This window comes from Mobula birostris, chromosome 7, assembly GCF_030028105.1.
Source record: "Mobula birostris isolate sMobBir1 chromosome 7, sMobBir1.hap1, whole genome shotgun sequence".
Taxonomy (NCBI): Eukaryota; Metazoa; Chordata; class Chondrichthyes; order Myliobatiformes; family Myliobatidae; genus Mobula; species Mobula birostris.
In genome coordinates, this window is record NC_092376.1 from 105649494 (window position 1) to 105676602 (window position 27109).

Here is a 27109-nt window from a genome sequence, read left to right on the forward strand (position 1 = left end):
CATGTCCTTTGGCCCACTGAATCTTTGCTGACCATCGCACACCCATTTAAACTAAATCAGTTTATTCTCCCCCACAATGCCATCAACTCCTCCCCCACCAGCCCCAGATTCTACTGAGAGAGAGATATAGAGATAGGGATAAAGATTGAGATAAAGATAGGGTGAGCGAGAGAGAAGGAGAGAGAGTGGAAGAGAGAGAGAGAGAAAGTTGGGTGAAGAAAAATATCTATTGCAATGAAAAATGAGTTTATCACTAAGATTAATGATGTAAATATAAAATCCAGGCCTTTCAGAAATGACATAGAGAAACCTGCAGAATGGAAGGAAATTCAGATTTATCCACAAGAGGCAATTGCTGTTAGGTCTGGTGAAAATATTAAATCTGACACTGATGTGCTTCTGTATACCAGAGTAATTAAGGAATATGAAAAAAAAAGACATGTAGGGTCAGGTCACACTTCAACCATGAACATGCTGAATGGTGTGAAAAGAGCTTAAAAATCTAAATAGCAACATAAAAAGGGAAGAAGCTATTTTCCAAAGTAAGCAAAACAAGTCCTTTATTAAAAAATAAGACATTTGAAGAACTGACACTCAGTAAGCATTGTCTAGGGTTGGGTCCACTGATGCCTTAAGAATAAATGACAGAATCAGAGATTTGTTCCAACACAGAATAGGATCATTCCACCCCTCAACTCTATACCTGTTCATATTAGAACCATCCATCACCCCTTTCCCTCTCTCTCCCTAGCCCTTGCATGGGTTGGACTGTGAAGAACAGGACATTTGCAATAAAGGTACCTACCAACATGGGTACCAGCCATGAAGGTTTGCTAAGCTGCCTCTCTTTTAGCATTCAATCTTAATTCGCAGATATCCTAACATTTCTCATGCCCTCCGTGCTCCCCTACCACCCCACTGGCCTCTGTGTGCAGCATATAATTCTCCACAACTTCCGCCATCTCCAGCAGAGTCCCACCACAGGCACATCTTCCCCCCTCCCTGCCCCCACATTGGCTTTCCACAAAAATCGCTTCCTACATGACTCCCTTGTCTATTCATCCCTTCCCACTGATCTCCCTCCTGGCACTTAGCCTTTTAAGTGGAACAAGTGCTATACCTGCCCCGACACCTCCTCCCTCACTGCCATTCAGGGTCCCAAACAGTCCTTCCAGGTGAGGCGACAATTTACCTGTGAATGTGTTGGGGTCACCTATTGTATTCGGTGCTGCCAGTGTGGCCTCCTGTACGTTGGGGAGACCGGACGCAGATTGGGAGACGGCTTCACCAAATACTGTCCGCCAGAAAAAGCGGGATCTCTCAGTGGTCACTCTTTTTAATTCCACTTCCCATTCCTATTCCAATATGTCTATCCATGGCCTCTTCTACTGTCGTGATGAGGCCACGCTCAGGTTGGAGGAACAACACCTTATATTCCACCTGGGTAGGCTTCAACCTGATGGCATGAACATCAATTTCTCAAACTTCCAGTAATGTTCCCTCCCCTCTCCTTCACCATTCCTCATCCCCTTCCCCTCTCTCATCTCATCTTCTTACCCACCTACAGCTCCCTCTGGTGCTCTCCTCCTTTCATTTTTTCCATGGCCTTCTGTCCTCTCCTATTAGATTCCCCCTTCTCCAACCCTGTATCTCTTTCATCAATCAAATTATCAGTTCTTTACTTCACCCCTCACCCTCCATGTTTCACCTATCACCTTGTGCTTCTTCCTCCCCTCCTTCCACCTTCCACCACTGACTCCTCATCTTTTTTTCTCCTGTCCTGATAAAAGGTCTTAGCCCAAAATGTCGACTGTACTCTTTTCTATAGATGCTGCCTGGCCTGCTGAGTTCCTCCAGCCTTTTGTATGTGTTGCTTGGACTTCCAGCATCTGCAGATTTTCCCTTGTCTGTGATTTCCCAAGCCCTCTGTATTTGCACAGGCTGCTGTTTGGAATATCCATCTGCCCTGTATGGTATTTATTTCCAAGTCCTCTCCATTTCAAAGAATATCACTTACTTTTAATGCCATCACCTTCTGTGCTGTAGACCCGGAGTCCTTTCTGAATATAATCTCCTCCTCTCATGACTTGGTTTTAACTACCATGTGCACCCAGGGGCAGAGTTGTAAAATAGAAACAAGATGTCAGCCACTTAAACCAGAGGTGCATAAAAATTTCTTCTGTTAGTGTGTTATGAATCTCAGGAATTTTCTGCACCAGAAGGTGTTGAAGTCCATATTATTAAATATATTTAAGGTGGAGATCAATAAATATTTGGTAAGTTGAGGAATTAAATGTAATGGGGAACTGGGGCAGATGAGGTGTTGAAGCCAATATAGATCAACCATGATCACATTGAATCACCTACTTTTGCTCCTTGTTTCTTGAGGTCTTGCATGTTTTCTGTTCTACCTCTGCTGACTATTCATGCCTTACTACTCCTATCTAAGGAGATAGACCATAACCTCATTACCTCCTGAGAAACAGTGAGTGACTGTGAGGGAAGACTGGTAGATTTCACATCATGCTGACAGACAGACATCAAGGGCTGCTAGAAGATCATCAACTCAGTGAAAGGTGAACTTTGGTTAACCTGAAACATTTGGTTTCCCAGCACAGTGAGAGGTCTGTAAGGGAATGTAGCCAACTTGCACATCCCAGGCTGCAGGGATGCATACTGATGGACACACTGAAATTTGTTGCAGTCAGTGCAAGAGCTCTGTGGGGAAAGATCACAATCTACGTTCTTACTGTACATGGAGGGTCAGCGCTGAGTAGGAAAACCCCTCAGATGTTGAAATGGTGTATCACCAACCAGGCCACATTAAGTGGTAATTGTGCTATGACTTAAGAAAAATGCGGTAACACTGCTGAATATATTGACAATGAATGTCAAAATTTTGCACTGTTTCTTCCTCTGTAAAAATTTCTTACCATAAATAAAGTTTACTTTTAAAATATTTCTGACAATAATGAAATGTTTCAGCGTAGTGATGCAAAGCCTGATGATATTTATACAGTGTTCTAGAAAATGTCTAAATTTAAAGTGTAACTTCCATGGGTGCTATTGTTCTTCACATCAATTGCTAGTAGTGTTAAAGATTAATTGTCAACTTCCCAGATGAGATTGGAAGGCTTGCAGCCTGCTCAATGTAGAAAGAGGAAGGGAGAGTACGATTAGAAAGGTGCAATTTGGCATTGCAGAGGAGAAGGTGGCTCCTAGCAGACTCCATATTTCTCAGCTGGAGTTGCTTCACCCTCCAAGGAGAAAGAAAACACGCAGCAGTCAACATCATTGTGATCCATTTGGCCAGAACACAAGAGGCATGGGTTTAAAGACCCTTTCAGTTATTTTATAGAAAGAAACTTGAAAAAAAGGATATGGAAGTAGGGCTTGAAATTACATAAAGCAACATACACAAAAAGCTGGAGGAACTCAGCAGGCCAAGCAGCATCTATGGAGGGGAATAAAAATTTGACATTACTGGTTGAGACTTTTCATTAGGATGGGAAAGGAAAGGGGCAGAGGCCAGAATAAGAAAGTAGGGGACGGGGAAAGGATAAAGAGAGAGTGATGCACTATCAATTACTCCAAAAGACTGAAGGTAGAGTAAATACTGGAAGGCTTTTATTAGCAGTAAAATGTGACCTCGACCATGCTGAGTATCTGCATCTCAAAAACAGATTCAGGTTTAATATCAGCAGCATATGTCATGAAATTTGTCCTAACTTTATGACATCAGTACAATAAATGATAAATATAGAGAAAAACAATTACAATAAGTATATATATGTGTTTATTAAATAGTTAAGTTAAAATAAGTAACGCAAATAAAAACAGAAATTAAAAAAAGTGTTCATCGGTTCAAAGTCCATTTAGAAATTATATAATGATTTTCATAGCTGATTGCCTCTTTTTTTCCTCTATTGCAGAGTAACTTTGTGGCGTGTATGACTGCAATACTTAAACAGATGACTAACGAACATTATTCCTGCTACCTGGAATCCTTTCGCACTAACCAAGACTTGGTCGTAAGTAAACTTTCATTTGTTGATGAATAAGCAATAAAGCAAACATGCAACCTTTCTGTATTAATCCATCAGATTTTGCTACCATTATACTTTTTTAAGTAAGGAAAGTCACTTTGTTTTAGAGTCATGGAGTCTTACAGCATAGAAACAGGCCCTTCAGTTCAGCTTGCCCATACCAACAAAGATGTCCATCTGCACTAGTCCAATTTTCCCATGTTTACCCTAAACCTTTCTTATTCATGTACCTGTCTAAGTGTCTTTTAAATTTTGGTATCTTATCTGCCTTACCACTTCTCTGGCAATTCATTCAGTATAGCTACTACCCACTGTTTGAAAATGTTTACCCTCAGGTCTGCTTTCAATATTTCCCCTCTCAGCTTAAACTTATGCCCTCTATTTTTGATTCTCTTTCCCTAGGATTTCTCTAGGACTGTGTGCATCTTTAAAATTCTGGGGAATGTTAATTGCACACCCTTGTTTGTTTATGTTGATACAAACACAGAGAATATGGCATGGCTTTGGAGCTAATTCCGCTGCGCTGTGGTCACATCAAAGAATGACTTTGTAAAGCCTTCTCTGTAAGGAGTTGCTGATGAGGTCTAAAACTAAAGCAAGTTCTTTCTGCCTTTCCATATTACCTTATGACCTAGAAGGAGGCTATTTCATCCCATTGAGTTTATGATGGAACACAGAGCAAAGCCACACCTCCCCCCCCATTAATTGTGGAGACAAAAGAGATGACAGATGCGGGAATCTGGAGAATCAGACAAAGTGTTGGAAGAACTCACTGGGTTGTGCAGCATTTGTTGGGGAGATGAAATTGTCAACATTTTGGGTCAAAGCTTTGTATCTGGATTGAGAAAAGAGAGGAAATATAGCCAGTATAAAGAGAGGTGAAGTGATGCAACAGAGGCCATTTGTGGACTGAGCAGGAGATGAAAAATGAAGGGCGGATTATACCTGGTGGAGGTGGATTGTCATTCAACCATACACATGAATAACTACAATCATACAGCCAGGAAAAACAGTGTTCCTTTGGGGCCAAGATGAAAATCATAGTATCAAATGTCACACACGTATATAGCACATATAATTATGATAGCAAAAAAGCATACAGTTACAAAAAAATATATAGCCCAAAACCCTGAGTGTCTTGGCCTGTAGATTTATGGTGCATGGATATTGTCCTGGAGCCACGTTTCCACAAGAACTGCAGGCACAGATGAATACAATCCAGCTTCTCGTCCACCGAGTGAACACTGGGGGCAGCACTGATGGGAGGGACCAGACCCGACCCAGTACACAATCCAGCAGCACACAGCCAGCTCTGGCATCTACTTCCCCGGTGGCCACAACAATTATCCACGCAGCATGGGGGCCTAGTCTGCACCAAAAGCAAGGCCACTCAGCTCCCCTGCTGCTGAACCAGTGAATCAGACTCACAATATTCTACATTAGTCCAGGGTCACTGAAGCGATAAGACAGCAGCTGTCACTGGGCTGCCTTGAGCATGGTACCTGTTTGACAGAGTTACTGCTAACGCACTGTAGTGGTGACTTCAATTTGTTGTCTGGTGGATTATACCCTGTACGGACTTTGACACAGCTGTGAGTAGCAGTTATGCAGTCTTAATGTAAACAAGGCTCAATAGGTAACTCCTTAGTCAACCCAGTCACGTAATTCTGTCCTAGACTACACATATTGAGAGAATAAGTTGTGTTAGTACAAATTGCTTACAACATAAAAGGCGAGCTCCAGACTGGCCACGTGTGCCCTCATTTTTCATTATACATGAACTTGGAATATCCTTGCAATGCACATATCTCAGTCCCTTGCCACTAATAAGTGATTTCAAGTTTCAACGTTGATGCATTAATTCAGCTTATAAAACTGCAGCAGCTGAAGCTCACTGCAAGTCCTACTGCTCAGATTCAAATAATAATGAGACATCAGTTAGCACTGCAAATGGGAAACCAGGGAAGCAGAGATTTAGGGAATTCACACAGTGATATCACTGAAAGCCAGTGGATAGACTCAAAAAACCTTTCTGCAAAAGAGATTGAAATCTAAATAAGTGCATTAATTACAATTAATTAAATTAGTTAGACCTCAGCTAAACTTGGAGAGAATAAGCTGTGATATAACTGTGGTATGATAAAACTGAGGTTTTTCAAAAGTAATAAAATGATTTAATGAGGTAGATAGCCGTGGTGTCCCCCTGTACACAGCTGCCAGGAGAAGGTGTCAGAGCCGGTGGGCTCCACTGAGGGGTAGTGTAACGCAGCGTCCAGGCTGGAGTTGGTGCTATCCACCCCCACCGACACCCCGCCCAGTGCTCGCTCGGCAGAAGCCAAGCTCTCGTGGTCATCTGCAGATTTCGGCGGCATTGCATGGCTTGAGTTTGGACTCTTTTACTGAGTGGCTGCATCTTTCTATCTTATACGTGCTATTTGTGCTTTGCGCTTTGTGTGACTGTTACCGCTGTGTTTTGTACCTTGGCCCCAGAGTAATACTGTCTCATTTGTCTGTATTCATCAGAATTCATGTATGGTTGAATGATGATTAAACTTCTATTGAATAGAAATGATTTCTCTGATGGATGATTCAGACGGAGGCTGCAAAATTACAGCTGAGCCATAAAGGGATGACATCCTAAAGTACTGCTACATTAAAGTTTCTGGACATCTGAAACTCCCTCACTTGCTTTCTTTCTCTTCCCTGGTATGTCTAACCACTGATATACGGTTTTTCAAGGAGGTCACCAAGAAAACTGACAAAGGAAAAGCAGTGGACATTGCCTATATGGACTTTAGCAAGATCTTAATGAAGCCCCACATGTGAAGCTAGTCCAGAAGGTTCGGTTGCTTCAGGATGAAGTAGTAAATTGGATTCAACTTTGCCCTAGTGAGAGAGGCCACAGAGTGGTAGTAGATGGTTGTCTCTCTGAGTGGCGTGTCTAATATGACTAGTGGTGTGCTGCAGGTGTTGGTGCTGAGTCCATTGTTGTTTGTCATTTATATTACTGATCTGGATAATAATGTGGTAAACTGGATCAGCAAATTTCAGATGACACTAAGATTGGGTTCGGAGTGGGCGGCGAGGAAGACTATCAAAGTTCGCAGTAGGATCCAAACAAGCTGGAAAAATGGTGTGTAAAATAGCAGATGGAATTCAATGCAGACAAGTGTGGGGTGTTGTATTTTGGCAGCACAAATCAGGTACAGCACTGCGGAGGGGGTAGCACAAAGGGATTTGGAAATACAGATCCATACTTGCCTGAATATATTGCCACAGCTAGATAAGGTTGTAAAGGGAGTTTTTGTCATATTGGCCTTCATAAATCAGAATATCGAGTGCAGGAGTTAGAATGTCGTGTTGAATTCATATAAGATGTTGGTGAAGCCAGATCTGGAGAATTGTGTGCGGTTCTTGTCATCTACCTACAGAAAATATATCAATAAGATTGAAAGGGTACAGAGAAAATTCACAAGGATATTGCCATGATTGTGGACATCAGTTATAGGGAAAGGTCGAACAGGTTAGGACTTTATTCTATAGATTGTTAAGAGACTGAATGGAGATTTGTTAGAGGTATATAAAACTATGAGGAGTATGCAACAGGCTTTTTCCACTGAGTTTGGGTGAGATCAGAATTAGAGGTCATACTGTGGATTAAGGATGAAAGGTTAAATACTTAAGGGAAATGAGGGGAAGCTTCTTCAGTGTGGAGTACAAGTGTGGGATGAGCCAGCAGCAGAAGAGGTGGGTGCATTTTAGCAGAGTTTGGATAGGTACTGTGCATGGATGGGAGGAATGTGGGGGGGCTGTGGTCCAGGTGCAGAGCCAACGGACTAGCAGAATAATAGTTTGGTACATACTAGATGGGCTGAGGGGCCTGCTTGGTGCTGTAGTGCTCTATAACTCTCTCTCTCTTCAAGTCTCCCTCCACTCTTTCTTTATCTCAGGCTCAATTAAAATGTATAAAATTCAGATTTTTGTTTACCAAAATGCTTAAGGCTTATAGATCTAATGGTTAAAATACAGATCAGCCATGATCTAACAGAGTAATGAGATAAGCTTGAGAGTATGAACACCCCCTCATCTTTTCTCTATTTCCATGCAAGCCTGCTCCCTCTGGTGGTTGCAAGTGTCCGAAGTGAAAGGTGTTTCAGACACCCCACCATGGTATGTTTTAAAGAGTGGGCAGGGAAACCGTGTGAACCTGCTGAAGAAGGTAAAAGGGCAGTGTAGATTTTACTCAATTGGAAGCAAAGCAGCTGGGAACCCATTTTGCTCTGAGATTAGTGCTGCTGAATCTGACCTGAGAGTGCTGCTTTCTGGGCCTAAGACTGCTAATGACCATTGAATCTATGGTATTCTCCAATACTTTATTAAGTGACCTGTTGCTCCACCATATCCCTGTGCAGCCCTGCACGGATCACCTGATACATTCATTACCTTGTCAGAAGTGCTTTCTCATACATTTTGAAAAAACTTGATCATGGACAAGGATAGATCTGGTCCTAGGGTTGAGGTTCTTAATTGGAAGAAGGCCAAATTTGAAGAAATGAGAAAGGATCTAAAAAGCGTGGATTGGGACAGGTTGTTCTCTGGCAAGGATGTGGTCGGTAGGTGGGAAGCCTTCAAAGGAGAAATTTTGAGAGTGCAGAATTTGTATGTTCCTGTCAGGATTAAAGGCAAAGTGAATAGGAATAAGGAACCTTGGTTCCCAAGGGATATTGCAACTCTGATAAAGAAGAAGAGGGAGTTGTATGACATGTATAAGAAGCAGGGAGTAAATAAGGTGCTTGAGGAGTATAAGAAGTGCAAGAAAATACTTAAGAAGGAAATCAGGAGGGCTAAAAGAAGACATGAGGTTGCCTTGGCAGTCAAAGTGAAGGATAATTCAAAGAGCTTTTGCAGGTATATTAAGAGCAAAAGGATTGTAAGGGATAAAATTGGTCCTCTTGAAGATCAGAGTGGTCGGCTATGTGCGGAACCAAAGGAAATGGGGGAGATCTTAAATAGGTTTTTTGCGTCTGTATTTACTAAGGAAGCTGGCATGAAGTCTATGGAATTAAGGGAAACAAGTAGTGAGATCATGGAAACTGTACAGATCGAAAAGGAGGAGGTCCTTGCTGTCTTGAGGAAAATTAAAGTGGATAAGTCCCCGGGACCTGACAGGGTGTTCCCTCGGACCTTGAAGGAGACTAGTGTTGAAATTGCAGGGGCCCTGGCAGAAATATTTAAAATGTCGCTATCTACATGTGAGGTGCCGGAGGATTGGAGAGTGGCTCATGTTGTTCCGTTCTTTAAAAAAGGATCGAAAAGTAATCCGGGAAATTATAGGCCAGTAAGTTTAACGTCGGTAGTAGGTAAGTTATTGGAGGGAGTACTAAGAGACAGAATCTACAAGCATTTGGATAGACAGGGACTTATTAGGGAGAGTCAACATTGCTTTGTGCTTGGTAGGTCATGTTTGACCAATCTATTGGAGTTTTTCAAGGAGGTTACCAGGAAAGTGGATGAAGGGAAGGCAGTGGATATTGTCTACATGGACTTCAGTAAGGCCTTTGACAAGGTCCCACATGGGAGGTTAGTTAGGAAAATTCAGTTGCTAGGTATACATGGAGAGGTGGTAAATTGGATTAGATGTTGGCTCAATGGAAGAAGCCAAAGAGTGGTAGTAGAGAATTGCTTCTCCGAGTGGAGGCCTGTGACTAGTGGTGTGCCACAGGGATCAGTGCTGGGTCCATTGTTATTTGTCATCTATATCAATGATCTGGATGATAATGTGGTAAATTGGATCAGCAAATTTGCTGATGATACAAAGATTGGAGGTGTAGTAGACAGTGAGGAAGGTTTTCAGAGCCTGCAGAGGGACTTGGACCAACTGGAAAAATGGGCTGAAAAATGGCAGATGGAGTTTAATACAGACAAGTGTGAGGTATTGCCTGTTGGAAGGACAAACCAAGGTAGAACATACAGGGTTAATGGTAAGGCACTGAGGAGTGCAGTGGAACAGAGGGATCTGGGAATACAGATACAAAATTCCCTAAAAGTGGCGTCACAGGTAGATAGGGTTGTAAAGAGAGCTTTTGGTACATTGGCCTTTATTAATCATAGTATTGAGTATAACAGCTGGAATGTTATGATGAGGTTGTATAAGGCATTGGTGAGGCCGAATCTGGAGTATTGTGTTCATTTTTGGTCACCAAATTACAGGAAGGATATAAATAAGGTTGAAAGAGTGCAGAGAAGGTTTACAAGGATGTTGCCGGGACTTGAGAAACTCAGTTACAGAGAAAGGTTGAATAGGTTAGGACTTTACTCCCTGGAGCGTAGAAGAATGAGGGGAGATTTGATAGAGGTATATAAAATTATGATGGGTATTGATAGAGTGAATGCAAGCAGACTTTTTCCACTGAGGCAAGGGGAGAAAAAAACCAGAGGACATGGGTTAAGGGTGAGGGGGGAAAAGTTTAAAGGGAACATTACGGGGGGCTTCTTCACACAGAGAGTGGTGGGAGTATGGAATGAGCTGCCAGACGAGGTGGTAAATGCGGGTTCTTTTTTAATATTTAAGAATAAATTGGACAGATACATGGATGGGAGGTGTATGGAGGGATATGGTCCATGTGCAGGTCGGTGGGACTAGGCAGAAAATGGTTCGGCACAGCCAAGAAGGGCCAAAAGGCCTGTTTCTGTGCTGTAGTTTCTATGGTTCTATGGTTCTATGGGTTTTCTCCAGCTATGCTGGTTCCCTCCCATATTTCAAAGATGCCCAGTTCAGTTAGTGAATTGGCCACTGTAAGTTACCCTTTTGGTGTGTAGATTTGTGGTAGAATCCAGAGAAATGTTGACAGGTATGTGGGGAGAAGAAGAAAAGCTGTATTGATGTGGGATTGTTCATGGTCAGAGCAATGTGATGGGCCAAAGGGCTTGTTCCCCTTCTGTATCCCTCCATGACAATGCGACACACTTCTCTGCCTAACTGGATGAAGTGCTTCTCAGCTCAGCTCCAGTATGTCTTCTATTCTGCTGGTGATTTGTATAATAGATTGCTTATATTCGTACCTGGGGACTAATTTTTAATTTCTGGTTTCCAGTGCAATCCAGTGAGGTGGGATCCACCCAAATGCTTCAGTTTGGAAGATAGCTCCCCTGGAGATAATTAGCTGCTATAATTTTAGGTCCTTGGCCAAATCACCTCGAGGACTTGTTTTATTCTGGAAGAAAAGAACAGCTGTGCTTGGCTGGCATTTAGATGAAAGGTTGCCTAGAGCTTCTTGGAAAGCATTGCCTATTAACTCTGTACACATTTCAAAATTCCTTTTCCAATATACAGTCTCTTATTTTATCCACTTTAATAACCATTCCATGTTCTTTTTGTATTATAATCCAGAATTTCATGATTAAAGTGTTAGGAAGTTGCAGAGAAACCTTTATTTGTCACTGGGGGCTTGAACTAGGAATGGTTCTACTCTATTTCTCAGTATTGAGTGTTTCTCAGCCATGAGCCTGTGCATGCATTTGCTTCAGCGACTTCATAATGCCCCAATTACAAATTTCTGGACGATAAGACAAAAAGAATAGCAGATGGCTGTTAAAGTGGGTAAAAATAAGAAACTGTATGCTGGAACAGGAATTTTGAGATGTGCACTGAATTAAAAGGCGCTGTTTTCTTCACAGCTTGCAGTTGTCTAAATACCATCCAATCATAACTGTGCTTAGCTTCCAAAATCAGATAACATCTGAGGGTGATTTGGCTGTGTACCTGAAACTGCAGCATCAAAGTATCTCTAGGCAGTCCTATCATTCAAACAGAGAATTTGATTTGAACTAGAGATTTTAATCATGATGAATTGGTGAGGCTTGAAGTGTACATTATGGCCTTGAGGAAAACTTTCCAAATGTGACATGGGAGTTTCTGCCTTTGACAGCAATGCATTATTTGATTGGGAGCGGCACCTTAAGGAACCCTGCTGGAACTAATGTCGATGTATTTCAATGACAATGACCCTAATCCGTCTGGAATTTTATAACATATGCTGGATTTTATAACTAATCCAGGCAGCCTTCTGGTAAAACACTTTTAGATCCTTTCCAGAGCTTCCACATCCTTCCTGTAACAGGAAGATCAGGGAATGAAACCCACAGCATCAGGGCTACAGGTAGCGGAGCTGAGGGCAAGAAAGATGGTATGGCAAGCAAGTGAAAGAAACAACAGTGAGAGAGGCACGCTGGGCATGATGGGACAGACGGGCTAAGGTGTGGTTATCTCAATATACTATAGGTAGGGAGGACGACCTCAAAGCCTAGATCAGTGCATGGAATGTTGATGTTACTATTACAGAGACTTGTTTCCATGAGAGATTAGATTAGATTAGATTATGACACACAGTCCTCTTTTATTGTCATTTAGTAATGCATGCATTAAGAAATGATACAATGTTCCTCCAGAATGATATCACAGAAAAACAAGACAAACCAAGACTTAAAAAAACTGACAAAAACCACATAATTATAACATATAGTTACAACAGTGCAAAGCAATACCATAATTTGATAAAGAACAAACCATGGGCACGGTAAAAAAAAGTCTCAAAGTCTCTTGAAAGTCCCATCATCTCACGCATTCAGTAGAAGGGAGAAACTCTCCCTGCCATGAACCTCCAGCGCCGCAAACTTGTTGATGCGGCACCCTGGAAGCACCCGACCACAGCTGACTCTTGAGTCCGTCCGAAAACTTCGAGCCTCCGACCAGCCCTCAGACACCGAGCACCGAGCAACATCTCTGCCGAGTGCTTTGACCCCGGCTCCGGCAACAGGCAATAGGCAAAGTTGAGGATTTGGGGCCTTCCCCTCCAGAGATTCTCGATCGCACAGTAGCAGCGGTAGTGAAGTGTGCATTTCAGAAGTTTCTCCAGGTGTTCCTCCGTGCTTCTCAGGTCTGTCTCCATCAAATCAGGATAGTGCATGGTACCTGCTTACAAATACGATACCATTTTGGAGCGGTGCGCCGCCATCTTCTCCTCCCCTCTTTGCACTGATAGCTCAATGTTCCTTTAGATATGATGTTGGGGGCGGGGTTTAGATCATAGAACATAGTACATTGCAGCACAGAAACAGGCCCTTTGGTCACAATGTTCTGCCAAGCCAGCTAAAAAGTAAATTTAAACAAAAACAAAATAACACTACTGATGAGGCAGAATGTTACAGCAGCACTCAGAGATAACACACTGGAGGCTCATGCACAGAAGTAATTTGGGCAAAGCTCCAAAATAAGAAAAATGATACTGACAGAATAATACAATAGACCTCCAAATAGACATCAAGGGTGGAAGAACAGATATGTAGACAGATTATGGAAAAATGCATGGTCAGCAGAGTTGTCATAGAGGTGTCTTTAACTTCTCCAGTATTGTTTGGATCTTCCCTCATACAAAAGGCTTAGGAGGGGTAGGATTTCCTCAGTGCATTCAAGAAGAGTTCTTGAAACTATATTTGGAGAGTCCAACATGAATAAGGAACATACTGGACCTGGTTTTGGGAAATGAGCCAAACTTGGTGACACACAAACAAAAGAAAATCTGCAGATGTTGGAAATCCAGCCAGCACACACAAAATGCTGGATGAACTCAGCCGGCCAGGCAGCATCCATGGAAAAGAGTAAACAGTCAACTTGATAGTGGGTGAACATTTTGGGAATAGTGACCTTAACTTACTATGATTTAAGATAGTTATAAGTAAGGATAAAATTGGATCTTGCTGGAAGGTACTACATTGTGGAAGGACAAATTATGACAGGATAAAACAGAAGCTAAGAAGCATTGACTGGGAGTAGCTGCTGTCAGACAAGTTCATGTCTGACATATGGGAGTTGTTTAAAGACCAGCTGATCAGTGTTCAGGATAACAAGTTCTAGTAAAGATAAGGATGGTAAGATAAGGAAACGTTGGATGTCCGGAGAGATCCTAATTTTAACCAGGAAGGAAAAGGAAACATAAGTAAGATTTAGAAAGCTAAAATCAGACTGGACCCTTCAAGAATATACATAGAGAGAGAGAATATGCCCAGGTAGGTGATTAAGCAGGCCAAAAGGGGCAGTAAAATGTGGGCAGAATCAAAGAGAATACCAACATATTTTATATGTATATTAAGAAAAAGAGGATAACTAGGAGGGTGTATGTAGGTCCACTCAAGGATAAAGAGGGAATTTGTGCTTGGAGTCATGCCAAATAGCCGAGGTATGAAAAGAGTGCCTACTTTGTGTGAGTACCCAAATGAATGACTTGGATGATAATGAAAGTAGAGAGGGACATACTAATGTGCTGAAGTATTTTGAGAATCAGGAGGAGGTAGTGCTGGTTCTTCTGAAAAGCATTAATTTGGATAAGTTGTGCAAAAAGAGAAAATAAAGTAGTGAGGTGGTGTTCATGGATCCATTCAGAAATCTGATGGCAGAGGGGAAGAAGCTGTTCCTGAATTGTTGACTGTGTGTCTTCAGGATCCTGTACCTCCTCCCTAATGGTAACAATGAGAAGAGGGCATGTCCTGGGTGATGGGGGTCCTTAATGATGGATGCCACCGTTTAAAGGCATCGCTCCTTGGAGATGTCCTGGATGCTGGGGTGCCTAGTGCCAATGACGGAGCTGACTGAGTTCACAACTTTCTGTATGTATCAATGCTGTGCAATGCCCCCCACCCCCGTACCAGATGGTGATGCAGCCAGTTAGAAAGTTCTCCACGGAACTTCTGTAGAAATTTGCAAGTGTCTTTGGTGACATACCAAATTTCCTCAAGCTCCATGAAATATAGTCGCTATCATGCCTTCTTTGCAACTGCATCAGTATGTTGGGCTCAGGATAGATCCTCAGAGACGTTGACACCCTGGAACCTGAAACTACTCACCTTGTCCATTTTTGACCTCTCAATGAGTACTGGTGTATCTTTCCCCAGCTTAACTTTTCTGAAGTCCATAATCAATATTTTGGTCTTACTGATATTGAGTGCAAGGTGATTGCTGCGACATCACTCAATTAGCTGATCTACTTCACTCCTGTACATCTTCTCATCACCACCTGAAATTCTGCCAACAATAATTGTGTCGTCAGCAAATTTTTAGATGACATTTGAGTTGTGCCTAGGCACATAGTCATGGATGTAGAAAGAGTAGAGCAGTGGGTTTAGCACACATCCTTGAGCTGCACCAGTGTTGATTGTCAGAGGTGGAGATGTTATTTGCGATCCGTATAGACTGTGGTCTTCCAGTGAGTAAGTCCAGTTGCAGAGGGAGGTACAGAGGCCCAGGTTTTGGAGTTTTTTGATCATAACTCTAGGAATGATTGTGCTTAGCTGTTGTCAATAAACATAGATCACATCTGCTGTCAACCTATTATGGCAATAGGCAAATTGCAGTGAGTCTGGGCCCTTGCTGAGACAGGTGTTGATTCTAGCCATAACCAACCTCTCAAAGCACTTCACTATGGTAGATGCAAGTGCTGCTGGATAATAATCATTAAGGGAGCTCACCCTGCTCATCTTGGACACTGGTACGATTGTTGCCCTTTTGAAGCAGGAGGGAACTTCTGACTGTAGCAATGAGAGATTGAAAATGTCTTTGAACAGCCCCTACAGTTGATTGACTCAGGTTTTCACAGCCATACCTGGTGCACCATCAGGGCTTATCACCTTCTGAGGGTTCACAGTCTTGAAAGACGTTCTGATGTTGGCCTCCAAGGCAGAGGTCACAGGATCACCAGATGATGCTGGTATCCTCGTAGCTGTAGTTTTATTCTCTCTTTCAAAGCACGCATAAAAGGCATTGAGCTCATCTGTGATTGAAGCATCACTGCCATTCATGATGCTAGGTTTTGCTTTGTAGGAAATAATGGCCTGCAAACCCTTCCAGAGTTGATGTGCATCCAATTCTGCCTCTAACCTCAATAAAAATTGTTCTTTTGCTCTTGACATAACCCTCTGTAATTTGTACCAGACCTCCTTGTATAGTGCTGAATCACCCGACGTTAATGGTAGACCCCTTCATAACACTGCGGTAGAGATCGATCTTGCCTTGGGGTCCAGGCCCATAGCTCACTGAAAGTGGCTACTCAAGTTGATAAGGTGGAAAAGAAGACCAATGAATAGCATACTTGTCTTTATTGGTAGCTGGATTGCGTATATCAGAATTCTGTCTGAATTAGAGTGTATGAATTATGAGAAAACATTGGACAAACTTGAGATGTTCTCCCTAGAGTGCCTAATGCTAAGGGGTGACCTGATAGATTTTTTTAATTTAATTATGAGAAACATAGACAGGAGAGACAGCTAGAATCTTTTCCCCAAGATAGAACTGTCAAACATCAGAGGATATATTTTTAAGGTTAGAGGGGGAAATTTAAAGGTGACTTTAGGGGCAATTGTTTTTTTAATGCAGTTGCCTGGAACAGATTAACAGGGGGTAATAGTGTAATCAAACAGATTGGTGAACTTTCAGAAAATCATGCCATTGCTGAGGGATGGATTCTCAAAAACACAAATATCAGGAAATCCTAATTCAATAGAAGAGGTTATTGGTAGCAATTGCACTTCTATTTTCATATTTCTGAATCAATATTTCTGAGCCAAAATTTATTGACTTCATATCTGAGCTGCCAAAGAAAGTGATTTCCACACTTTGGATAACAGGAACATGAGAATGCTTAAAAGAAACTTTTGAAACCAAAGGATTCTCCATGAAAATCGGTGATCTCCTTTCAAAAGCCAATGGCAATGGAAATTGGACTAATTTCAGTTCAAGTAAGAAAAACTTGTAAAACAGAATCTGCCTTGCTTTCCAGATAGTCAACTGTGATGTATGAATTTATATACTGTAGCACTTCATGAAGAGATCTGAAAGTAACTCCTCAGCAACCTGTGAGTATCATCAAGTAAGAAGATGGCAAGCTGTTCAGCACACTGCAGTGAAAGATTTGTATAGTTTGTCTACTGCACAGAGAATTTCCATCAGGGTAATGAAAAAAATGAGACCTCAAGAGGATTGTCAAACATTTTAATTGATTAACAGAATCTTCTACATTGAAGCATTCTTTCATGATTGGGCATTTAGTCTCAGAAGAATATTAGAGTTCCAAGGTGTATAAAAGATCAAGATTCAGTGAATTCACTTTCTACTATCCTGGTACTTTGCACAAAACAATGATATCATGATTAACAATTGATCGTTAGAATACATCTGTATCAATTATTCAACTACAGTCCCTCATGAAGAAAAAAATGCCAGCAATGAATTCTCGGTTATCTGTGTTGCTCAATAACACTGTACCCCAGTTAAGATTTTCTTCTTGACCAGACCCATGGGTTTGAGGAAGACTTGCTCCCACTCCACTTTTGACTAAGGCGGCTATTGAGGCCAGTGTGAGAAGAGCAAGAGGTGGTTGACGGCATAAGCAGTTGAGTACTTTAATTTGAAGTCTGCTCCTTCTGACAATTATGCAGGTCTTCCCTGTACTCCTGATACATGGCCTGAGAGTTCTGAATACCATCTTACAGGTTTCATCTCCACTTTGAGTTGTCATGGGCCAGAGATTCTCAAGTCTCAGTGAGAATAATCCATTTTTCTAAGGATGTTTTGAGCATATGCTTGAATCTTTTTTCTTTATCTGTCCTGTAACTGATTCCAATGGCAGAGTTTCAACATAAAGCGAGTGTTTTCAAACACAGGCCTAGCAAACAAACTAGCCCACTCAATGGAGATGGCTGAATTCATCTTGGGTCTTGGTAACGGTACAGTTAACCTACAGAAGTTTAACTAATTTACATTTGAATGAATTTATACTAGCACCTTGGAAGCCTATTTTAATGGCTTAAAGCTGATTTCAAAGGTTCAAAGGTCCAATTTAATGTCAGAGAAAGGTATACAATATACATCCTGAAATGCTTTTTCTTCGCAAACATCCATGAAAACAGAAAAGTTCCCCAAAGAATGAATGACAATTAAACGTGAGAACCCCAAAGTCCTCCCCCCAGCTCCCCACTCCTGCATGTAAACGGCAGCAAGCAACAATCCCCCCCCAAAAAAGCGTACCCGCTACCGAGCACAAGCGTGAGCTAGGTGATAGCAAAGACACAGACTTGCAGTTACCCCAAAGACGATCACATTTCATCTGGCATTTGACAACCCACAGGTTATCTTTCTCCCTAATAAGGGAGAAGGAGATGTCCCCCATTTTCACAGCGAGCGGAAAACATAACAACAACCTGCTGGTTTACAATGTTAAAAAGTCAATTTCATCGCTTTTCACAAACTCTGTGCCTGAAGATTGCAAAAATCTCGGGTCTTTGAGCCCACAGCAAACGATTTTCCAGCCTCCCCGACGACACATGAGTCTCCTGCCGTGACAGTAACCCTTGATCTGCCCGTCTCCAGGGTTCCGAGATCTCAGGCTTCTGAATCCGAGCCGGACTGTCCGGCCAAACCCTTGGCAAGCCGAACAACAATGGCCGGTCCTGAAACCCCGAGAATGAGTCCCATTTCCGCAAAGAACCGAAGTCTGCGTGTAACTCCAGGTCAGGGCCTTCAAAAGAACACTGAAAAGGAAAAATAAAGATATTAAAGATGGAAATAGAGCTGTTTCCAAAGATGCAAGCAAAGAAGTCACCGTTTAGCGCCATCTTAACTCCATCTCTTATCTTCGAGAAGTATTGTAACTTTGAATTTACGCCTCTTGAGCAGAAGGCTGCGTTCATTCGTGGTTCTGTTGCCCCGAAAAATTAAACAATCTTTCATGGAATATACACAAAATGCTGGAAGAACTCAGCAGGTCAGGCAACATCTATGGAAATGAATAAACTGTCGATGTTTGGGCTGAGACCCTTCTTCAGGAATGAGGAAAATGCCAGAATAAAATGTCTGGTGTAGGGGAAAGAGGCTAGCTGGAATGTTACTGGTGAAGCCAGGTGGGTGGGAAAGGTAAAGGGCTGGAGAAGAAGGAATCTGACAGGAAAGGAGAACGGACCACAGGATAAGGGGAAGGAGGAGGGGATCATTACCTTGTTTTAGAATTCTGATGAGAACAAAAAACATATTACTTCCTCCCTTTTACTGAGACCATACCCAAACACAACACCTTAATGATCTCATTGTCTCGTATCTTCATCTTTTCTGGTTACCTTCCTCTACATTCTTTCAATATCTACTTGGTGTGAGTTAATCATTTCAGATTCAGACTCAGAATCATTCATTCATTACATGTACATCAAAACATACAGTTAACAAGCAACACTACCTAAGGATGTGCCAGGATTTGTTGCCTCACATTATGCAGCCAACGTTGCATGCCCACCATGTTGACCAGAATAACACAAACAATAACAGGAACAGCAACAAAACAAAAACAACAAAACAAGTCTTTTCCTATCCTACTCCACCTACTTATATACATGGATAGGCCTCAAACCTCAGGGCACGCCACTTCCATGCCTTCAACCTCCAGGCCCAGGTCTAGACTCACAGATTCTGGACATACTGACCCAGGAGCTTTGACCTTCACGCCTTGACTCCCAGACTCGCTGACTTCGAGTCTTCAACTTCAGAATTTGACCTTTAGTAATGACCCCAAGGCTAACCAGTCATGGGATTTTGAGCTCCAGGTCTTGAACTCTGGACTTGCACGGGCCTCTATTCCTGGACTCGCCAACCTGGAAGTAACAAGACACTGCTGACCTCTGTCGTTGACCATGAGGATTGCTCTTCTTCCTCCTCAGTGCCTGCCCTCTCAACATCCATCCATGAGGGATCACTGGCCTTCAACCATGGAATGCTCTGACCAACTGCTGCTGTCCCTGACTCTTCATTAACAGTCCCTGACCTCTAACTCCCTCTCATCCCTGTCCTTAAACCCTAACCTGGCCCCTAATTCCAGATTTTTCTCTCTGAGGTCGATGAGAGTGCATCCTTCAGGAGGGTGAAACCACAGAAAGCATTAGACCCAGATTATGTACCTGGCCAAGTATTCAAGACCTATGCTGGATTGACATCTTTAACGTTTCGCTTCAGCAGTCTGAGGTACCCACCTGCTTCAAGTAGGCTTCAAATATACTGATACCCTAGAAGAACGTGGTAACCTGCCTTAATGATTCTCACCCAGTAGCACTTACATCCATTGTGACGAAGTGCTTTGAGCGGATGGTCATGAAACATATGAACTCCAGCCTACGGATTGATGTGGATCAGCTCCAACTTCCCTATTGTCACAACAGGTCAAGATCAGGTGTCATTGCGTTATTCAGCTCTGCAACGTCTGGACAGTGAAGATACATACAACAGGATTCTCTTCATTGTCTATTGCTCTGCATTCAACACTATCAGCCCCTCTAAACTAATCAATAACCTGTAAAACCTAGGCCTCAGTACCTCCTTGTGCAATTGGATCTTCAATTTCCTCACTTGTAGACTCTAGTCAGTTTGGATCCACAGTTACCATCAGCACAGGTGCACCACAAGGCTGTATGCTTAGCCCCCTGCTCGACTCACTTTGTACTTATGACTGTGAGGCTATGTACAGCTCCAATATCATATTTAAGTTGGCTGACGACACCACTGCTATTGGCCAAATGAAAGGTAGTGACAAATTTGCAGAGGGAGATTGAAAATCTGGCTGAGCGGTGTCACAACAACAATCTGTCACTCAATATCAGCTAAACTAAAAATCTGATTATTGTCTACAGGAGGGGGAAGCTAGAGGTCCATAAGCCAGTCCTCATTCGGGTATCAGAGGTGGAGAGGGTCAGTAATGTTAAGTTCCTTGATGTTATCATTTCAGAGGATCTGTCCTGGGACCAGCACCTAAGTGCTGTTACAAAGAAGGTACGGCAGCCGTCAACTTTCTTAGAAATTTGCGCAGATTCAATATATTATCTAAAACTTTGACAAACGTACACAGTGGAAAGTATCCTTACTGATTGCATCACATCCTGGTATGGAAACATCAATGCTTACGAAAGGACAAGCCTACAAAACAGAACGGATACAACCCCATCTGAAAATCCCTCCCTATCACTAAGCACACCTACAAGGAGTGCTGCCATAAGAAAGCAGCATCTCTCATCAAGGAACCCCACAACAAGGTTCATGATCTTTTCCTGCTACTGCCATTAGGAAGGAGATCCAGGAGTCTTAGGGCCGACACCACCAGGTTCAGGAACAGTTATTACCCTTCAACCATCAGGTTCCTGAACCAGAGAGGGTAGTTTCGTTCACCTCAAAACTGAACTGATTCCACAACCTATGGACTCACTTTCAAAGACTCCACAATTCTTGCTCTCAATGGTAGTTATTTGTTTGTTTGTTTATTGATTGCACATTTTTTGTCTGTCTTTGTTCATGTGTAGTTTTTTCAATGTGTTTATTTGTAGCTGCTGATAATATGAATCCCAGGATTGTACTATAGAGACATATACACTAATTGGTCATTGTAAATTGCCCTGTGATTAGGCTGGGGTTAAGCTGGAAGGTGTTGGGTGACATGGCGCAAAGGGCTGGAAAGGCCTATTCTACGCTATATCTCAATAAAATAAATAAATTAAAATTTAATTTGAACTCCCTGCACTACTCCAAAATGATCTCTATGAATGTAAACTTCAATCAAATTCACTCACCCCAGCACTGAACTGATTCCAAGGCCCATTGACTCACTTTCAAGGACTCTTCAATTCATGTGCTTGATATTTATTGCTTATTTATATATTGTTATTGTTTTTTTCTTTATTTTGGCTTTGTTTTCGTTGGCACATTGGTTGCTTATCTGTCTTTCTTGTATGCAATTTTTCATTGATTCTATTGTGTTTCTTTGTATTTACTGTGATGCCTGCAAGAAAATGAATCTTAGGGTAGTATAGAATGAGAATATGCACTTTGATAGTAAAGAAATTTACTTTGAACTTTTGAACTTAGATGGACATTGCAGATCAACACCATCTTGACCAGGTTTCACAATTTTTGTATTCATTTTCATAATATTCTAAATGTGTCTCATCAGTGATTTATAAAGTCAAAATGTTGTACTAACATTTTGGCTCAGTGTTGGCTACATAGCGGAATTGTGGAATTGTTATTGGCCAGAAAGAGACCATTCAGCCCACTGAGTCCATAAGACCATAAGACAAAGGAGCAGAAGTCGGCCATTTGGCCCATTGAGTCTGCTCCACCATTTTATCATGAGCTGATCCATTCTCCCATTTAGTCCCACTCCCCTGCCTTCTCACCATAACCTTTGATGCCCTGGCTACTCAGAGACCTATCAATGTCTGCCTTAAATACACCCAATGACTTGGCCTCCACTGCTGCCCGTGGCAACAAGTTCCATAGATTCACCACCCTCTGACTAAAAAAATTTCTTCGCATTTCTGTTCTGAATGGGTGCCCTTCAATCCTTAAGTCATGCCCTCTCGTACTAGACTCCCCCATCATGGGAAACAACTTTGCCACATCCACTCTGTCCATGCCTTTCAACATTCGAAATGTTTCTATGAGGTCTCCCCTCATTCTTCTAAACGCCAAGGAATACAGTCCAAGAGCGGACAAACGTTCCTCATATGTTAACCCTCTCATTCCCGGAATCATTCTAGTGAATCTTCTCTGTACCCTCTCCAACGTCAACACATCCTTTCTTATATAAGGAGACCAAAACTGCCCACAGTACTCCAAGTGAGGTCTCACCAGCGCCTTATAGAGCCTCAACATCACATCCCTGCTCCTATACTCTATTCCTCTAGAAATGAATGCCAACATTGCATTCGCCTTCTTCACCACCGACTCAACATGGAGGTAAACCTTAAGGGTATCCTGTACGAGGACTCCCAAGTCCCGTTGCATCTCAGAACTTTGAATTCTCTCCCCATTTAAATAATAGTCTGCCCATTTATTTCTTCTGCCAAAGTGTATAACCATACACTTTCCAACATTGTATTTCATTTGCCACTTCTTTGCCCATTCTTCCAATCTATCCAAGTCTCTCTGCAGACTCTCCGTTTCCTCAGCACTACCGGCCCCTCCACCTATCTTCGTATCGTCAGCAAAGTTAGCAACAAAGCCATCTATTCCATAATCCTAATCGTTGATGTACAATGTAAGAAGAAGTGGCCCCAACACGGACCCCTGTGGAACACCACTGGTAACCGGCAGCCAACCAGAATAGGATCCCTTTATTCCCACTCTCTGTTTCCTGCCAATCAGCCAATGCTCTATCCAGGTATGTAACTTTCCCGTAAGCCCATGGGCTCTTATCTTGTTAAGTAGTATCATGTGTGGCACCTTGTCAAAGGCCTTCTAAAAATCCAAATTAACAACATCCACTGCATCTCCCTTGTCTAGCCTACTTGTAATTTCCTCAAAAAATTGTAATAGGTTTGTCAGGCAGGATTTTCCTTTAAGGAATCCATGCTGAGTTCTGCCTATCTTGTCATATGCCTCCAGATATTCTGTAACGTCATCCTTGACAATCGACTCCAACAACTTCCCAACCACCGATGTCAAGCTAACAGGTCTATAATTTCCTTTTTGCTTCCTTGCCCCCTTCTTAAGTAGCGGAGTGACATTTGCAATCTTCCTGTCCTCCAGAACCATGCCAGGATCTATCGACTTTTGAAAAATCATCGCTAATGCCTCCACAATCTCCACAGCTACTTCCTTCAGAACACAAGGGTGCATTCCATCTGGTCCGGGAGATTTATCTACCTTTAGACCATTCAGCTTCCTGAGTACTTTCTCTGTCGTAATTGTGACTGCGCATGCTTCTCTTCCCTGCCACCCTTAAGCGTCCGGTATACTGCTGACGTCTTCCTCAGTAAAGACTGATGCAAAATACTCGTTCAGTTCCTCCGCCATCTCCTTATCTCCCATTACAATTTCTCCAGCATCATTTTCTATCGATCCTATATTTACTCTCATCTGTCTTTTACTCTTTATATACTTGAAAAAGCTTTTAGTATCCTCTTTGATATTATTTGCTAGCTTCCTTTCGTAGTTAGTCTTTTCCCTCTTCATGACCTTTTTAGTTTCCTAAGTCTAAGGCATATTCAAATAAAATTGGCTAAAACCATTAACCCTTAAGATAAGACATAGGGAAAGAATTAGGCCATTCAGCCCATCGTATCTGCTCTGCAATTCAATCATGTCTGATTTATTATCCCTCTCAATCCTATTCTTCATTCTTCTCCCTGTAACTTTTGATACTGTAATTAATCCAGAACCTATTAACTTCCACTTAAATATACTCAATGTTTTAGCCTCTACTGCCATCAGTGGCAATATATTCCGCAGATTCATCACACTCTGGCTGACAAAATTCCTCTTCATCTCTCTTCGAGAGGGACATCCTTGTATTCTGAAGCTGTGCCCTATGGACTTATGAAAAGTCCATATTGAATTATGAATGGCCCTATGAAAAGTTTTAGACTCTCCCACTATTGCAAACATCATTATCCCATCTGCACTATCTAGACCTTTCAATATTAGATAGGTTTCAATAAGACTCCTCCATCCATTCTTCTAAACTCTAGTGAGTACAGATCCAGAGCCATCCAACATTCCTCATCCATTAGCTTTTCCATTCCTGGGATCAATCTTGTGAACCTCCTCTGGACCCTCTGACTTCGCTAGCACATCCTTTCTTAGATAAGGGGCCCAAAACTATTCACAATACCGCAAGTAAGGTCTGACCAATACCTTATAAAGCTTCAGCACTTAATTTTTACATGCCCTTTACATGTTCTGCCAAGAATGTTGACTCTCTGTTCCACTGATCCATGAACATTCAAATACTCAGAGCTGTTTCTTCCTACCTAAAAAATCTCTGCTTAAACTCATTTCAAGAACTTTTCTCCTAGGATAATAACACCAGCTTCTCCATTCTACTAGCTGAAGTCTTTCTTCCCAGGAACCACTCTTGGAGCTCTTTTCTGCACGCTCTTCAGATCCTTCACTTCCTTTCTAAAGCACAATGACCAGAACTGGATTCAGTCCCCCAGTCATGGGTTAACTGGAGTTTTCTACAGATATAACAGAGTTCCACTGGTAAACATCATATATCATCCTTCAGTCTGAAAAGTCAGGCATTTAGTACTCCAGACTAACTGGAAATCAAAAGCTACAGATGCTGGAAAATTTGAAACAGGAAAAAAATGCTGGAAACACTCAGCAAGTAAGACAGCATAACGAGGTCACCCTATCTCCAACTAGAAGGGGCCACAACTGTGAACATAGAATACAAATCAGTATCAGGTTTATTATCACAGTTAACTTGTTGTTTATAAGAATGGAGGTACCTGTGTTTCACTGGAAGGATTTTTTGGGTTCCTGAATCTCCGAAAGAAAAGAGATGAAATGACACATCTTGTACCCCCAGTGGTTTCAAAATCAGGAAAGGTCCACTCAGGACCAACATGGGAAGAAACCACTTCACCTAGAGGGGAATGAATTTTTGGAATTCTGAACCCCAAATTGCTATGGAGGTTCAGACAGTGAGTCTATTCAAGGCAGAAATTAATAGACTCTCGGAAACTAAAATAATTCAGAGTTTTGAGATTAGGCTATAAAGTGGTGCTGAGGTAGAAAACAGCCATGTTTTATTGAATACTGGAACAAATACAAAGAGCTGAATATCCTACTCTTGTTCCAACTTCTTGTGTTAAATTCTTCTATTGAATTCCAACTTTTGTTAGAAAAAGGAGAGTGAGAGAAAGAATGTGTGCATAAAAATAAGTAACAGATGGGGTACGAGGGGGACACATTTTAATTCCACATCCCATTCCCATTCTGACATGTCTATCCACGGCCTCCTCTACTGTGAAGATGAAGCCACACTCAGGTTGGAGGAACAACACCTTATATTCTGTCTGGGTAGCCTCCAACCTGATGGCATGAACATCGACTTCTCTAACTTCCGCTAAGGCCCCATCTCCCCCTTGTACCCCATCTGTTACTTATTTTTATGCACACATTCTTTCTCTCACTCTCCTTTTTCTCCCTCTGTCCCTCTGAATATACCTCTTGCCCATCCTCTGGGTCCCCCCCCCCCCCTCTTTCTTCCTGGACCTCCTGTCCCATGATCCTCTCGTATCCCCTTTTGCCTATCACCTGTCCAGCTCTTGGCTCTATCCCTCCCCCTCCTGTCTTCTCCTATCATTTTGGATCTCCCCCTCCCCCTCCAACTTTCAAATCCCTTACTCACTCTTCCTTCAGTTAGACCTGACGACTGAAACGTCGACTGCACCTCTTCCTACAGATGCTGCCTGGCCTGCTGCATTCACCAGCAACTTTGATGTGTGTTGCTAGCTGTTAAGGTACTATTCGAAGATAATACGTTTAATTAGTTTATTGCCACAGACACAATTTGAATTGATGCACTTACAGATGACTAGCTTCCTATCTGCAGTTAGTGTGGATGGCAGTGTTGATGAGGACTGGCCTTGTAATTTTCAAACGGGCTTTTATTAGGTTCTTGATTCACCGTCTTTACAATCTGAGATGACTTTTAATATTTAAAAGTCCTGGAAAGAAATGCAACATGCGAAATTAGTAAGTTCCAAATCCAAAGAAGCACACCATCTCTAAGAGAACTGAATACTATTCTCTTCATTAGACTCAGAATACGGGTAATGTAACAGGGCTTCAAGTTCAATTTTATTGTTATCTGACTACATATGTACAACCAAACAAAACATTCCTCTGGGCCACAGTTCACCCACGAAACATATATCACACACAGCACATAAAAAATTACCACAAATAAGTTAATAAAATATAAAGTATAATTGAATGTGTATGTAGTGTGCAGCACAGGTAAACAGTAAACAGCGAACGGCTCACTGTCCTAGTGACAAGACCTCGGAGGTGGCAGGATGTTCACTGGTCTCACAGCTTGAGGGAAGAAGCCTTAAACCGTCTGCCAGCCGGAGTCCTGATGCTCCAGTAACTCCTTCTTGATGGTAGTGGATCCAAGAGATTGTGGGGTGAGAGATAGAGATCCTCAACTGTGTTTGGTTCATTCAGGGGAAGTTTGATGACATTTACTTTC

At 42.1% G+C, this 27109-nt stretch overlaps 1 protein-coding gene across 1 annotated transcript in view; it reads left to right on the forward strand.

The window, feature by feature from the left end:
• Window positions 1-27109, forward strand: part of LOC140200352 (dedicator of cytokinesis protein 2-like) — a 699328-nt gene that overhangs the window by 487020 nt on the left and 185199 nt on the right. The window contains exon 28 of the mRNA XM_072263559.1: window positions 3933-4031. Within this exon, the coding sequence (XP_072119660.1) occupies window positions 3933-4031 (99 nt within the window). The remainder of the gene's footprint in view (window positions 1-3932; window positions 4032-27109) is intronic.